The 2,444-nt window shown below is 64.6% G+C and overlaps 1 protein-coding gene across 1 annotated transcript in view; it reads left to right on the forward strand.

Annotated features, from left to right (window-relative positions):
- The window catches only part of LOC105310370 (plexin-B3-like), a gene marked incomplete at its 5' end in the record, with an annotated part of 7,575 nt that extends 5,132 nt beyond the window's left edge, over window positions 1–2,443 (forward strand). The window contains 6 exons of the mRNA XM_011386557.1: window positions 662–855; window positions 1,109–1,285; window positions 1,399–1,585; window positions 1,726–1,956; window positions 2,041–2,202; window positions 2,288–2,443. Of these exons, the coding sequence (XP_011384859.1) occupies window positions 662–855; window positions 1,109–1,285; window positions 1,399–1,585; window positions 1,726–1,956; window positions 2,041–2,202; window positions 2,288–2,443 (1,107 nt within the window). The remainder of the gene's footprint in view (window positions 1–661; window positions 856–1,108; window positions 1,286–1,398; window positions 1,586–1,725; window positions 1,957–2,040; window positions 2,203–2,287) is intronic.
- Between the last annotated feature and the right edge of the window lies 1 nt (window position 2,444).

Consider the following 2,444-nt stretch of genomic DNA (forward strand, 5'->3'; position numbering starts at 1 on the left):
CACAGACACCTAGATGAGGATTTCAGACTTGGCCTAAGGGTAGCAAGAAGTGTTGCTTCACGTCCAGTACGGAAGCCCCGTGATCCGAGTGGAGGATGGGCAGCAGGCAATGGTGGCACAGAGATGACACTGCCCAGGAGGGAGGTGGGCAGCAGAAGTACCAAGTATAGAAGGCGAGCGGGCCAGTTTGGGACTCAGAGCTGCTGGGACTTGCTGCGGGCCTGGCTGCCTGCAGGCCTGGGGATGCAAGAAAGCTGGGTTGCCTTCAGGCACTAGCCTGAGCCCTCAGTGCCTGCTGGGACCAATTTGGGGGCCGAGAAGCCCAGAGCAGGAGCAGTGGGGGGCAGGGGCAGGTTAGCATCGGGTTAGCATCTGCTCGGCACATGCGGCATCCCAAGGAAGCAATTGGATCTCAAAGTTAAGTAAGTGCTCAGGGGCCTAAACCTGGGAGGTGCAAGCCATGGCAGAGGATGAGGCCCTCCCGGGGGCAGGGACAAGTAAGGAGAGAAGAGCTCCCCTGGCAGGGCAGCTGAAGGGAGCGCTGTCAGGCTGTGGAAGCTGCGCACAGGGCTTTCGGGAGGTGGGTGTGGTCAGCTGTGGTCCAGGAGACAAAGCCGAGAAGTTGGCCAGCACCTTGCAGCCGAGGGGCCTTGGGAACTAGAGCCAAGTCAAAGAAGTGCCGGGTTGGGCTGCTATGCCTGCCCCCGCCTGCTCTGTCCCCCAGGACCCTGTTCTGCTGAGCCTGAGTCCCCATTGGGGCCCCCAGGCGGGGGGCACCCAGCTCACCATCCACGGGCAGCATCTCCAGACAGGAGGCAACATCAGTGCATTTGTGGGCAGCCAACCCTGTCCTATGTAAGTATCTCTTTCCTCCTGGCCCCGGCTTGGCTGCTCTCAGGTGGAGCCACTTCCTGTGGGCTCAGTGTCCCCTTATGTACAGCAGAGGTGGTGGATTCGGAGCTCCCTACGGCTCCCATGAAAGTCCAAGAAAAATGGCCACTGTGACCACTCTCGGTGGGCTCTGTCCTCGAGGGAGGCAGAGCGGGGCTCTTGTGGGTCGGCCAGGCTGAGGCCAGAGTCTAAAGTGCGAGACCCCTCTCCCCTACAGCCAGGAGCCAGTGTGTCCTGAGGCCATCGTGTGCCACACCATGCCCCAGGCCGGCCCAGGAGAAGCCGTGGTTCGCGTGGTCTTTGGCCATGCCCAGCGCACGCTGCTGGCCATCCCTTTCCGCTACACCGCCAACCCCCAGCTCCTGGCGGCGGAACCCAGCGTCAGCTTCCGGGGGTGAGGACCTGGTTCGCCAGGGCAACTTGTGTGTCCTGCTGGGGAGGCAGGGAGGTAGGGCTGAGCTGGGCTGCCCGCTGCCCCCATCCCTGTTGACTATTATCCTGGCACAGGGGCGGACGGCTGATCCGAGTCAGGGGCAAGGACCTGGACGTGGTGCGGCGCCCTCTGCTGTCCGTGTGGCTAGAAGCCACCGCAGAGACCACTGCAGGGACCGAGTCCCAGGACCTGAGGAGCAGCTGCGGGGCCCCCGCTTCAGCCCCTCAGGCTTGTGTCCAGCTTGAGGGAGGCTTGCTGCAGGTGAGCCCCCACCGGCAGGCAGTGGGGCTGCCCTGGGGTCATGCCCAGTGAGGGGGGGCGGTGTGGGCCACCATGCTCTTGGGGGTGAGCAGGAGAGCCCCAGCTCACCCCACCTCATCCTGGCCCTGGGTGCCTCGCAGTGCTCCACCGTCTGCTCCATCAACTCCTCCAATCTCCTCCTGTGCCTGAGCCCTGCCGTGCCAGACGGGGCACGCCCCCAGCGGGTGTTCTTCACCCTAGACAACGTGCACGTGGACTTTGCCAGTGCCAGCGGGGGCCAGGATTTCCAGTACCAGCCCAACCCCCGGCTGGCCCCGCTCAGCCGAGAGGGGCCCGCCCTCCTGAAATCTGGCAACGTCCTGGATGTAGAGGTGAGGGCTTCACTGGCCATCTCTGTGGAGGGGCTGCAGGCGCAGGCTAGGCAGCCCGGCTCAGGCCCCTGTTCCGTCTCCCAGGGTGAGGGCCTCAACCTGGGCATCAGTAAGGAGGAGGTGCGCGTGCATATCGGTGACAGCGAGTGCCTAGTGAAGACGCTCACACTCACCCACCTGTACTGTGAGCCGCCCCCGCGGGCCCCGCAGCCTGCCAATGGCTCCAGCACCCTGCCGCAGTTTGTGGTGAGGTTGGGGCCCTGGTGCAGGGGTGGGTGGCGGGCAGAGCAATGAAGGCAGGTGCTCAGGAGCCCCGCTCACCCCCCTCCAGGTGCAGATGGGCAACCTGCGGCTGGCCCTGGGCCCGGTCCAGTACGAGGCCGAGCCTGCGCCGTCTGCCTTCCCTGTGGAGGCCCAGGTAGGCCTGGGCATGGGCGCTGCTGTGCTGACCGCCACCATCGTCCTCCTCATCCTCATGTACAGGTGAG

The sequence above is a fragment of the Pteropus vampyrus genome, unplaced genomic scaffold (assembly GCF_000151845.1).
Source record: "Pteropus vampyrus isolate Shadow unplaced genomic scaffold, Pvam_2.0 Scaffold2687, whole genome shotgun sequence".
Lineage (NCBI taxonomy): Eukaryota > Metazoa > Chordata > Mammalia > Chiroptera > Pteropodidae > Pteropus > Pteropus vampyrus.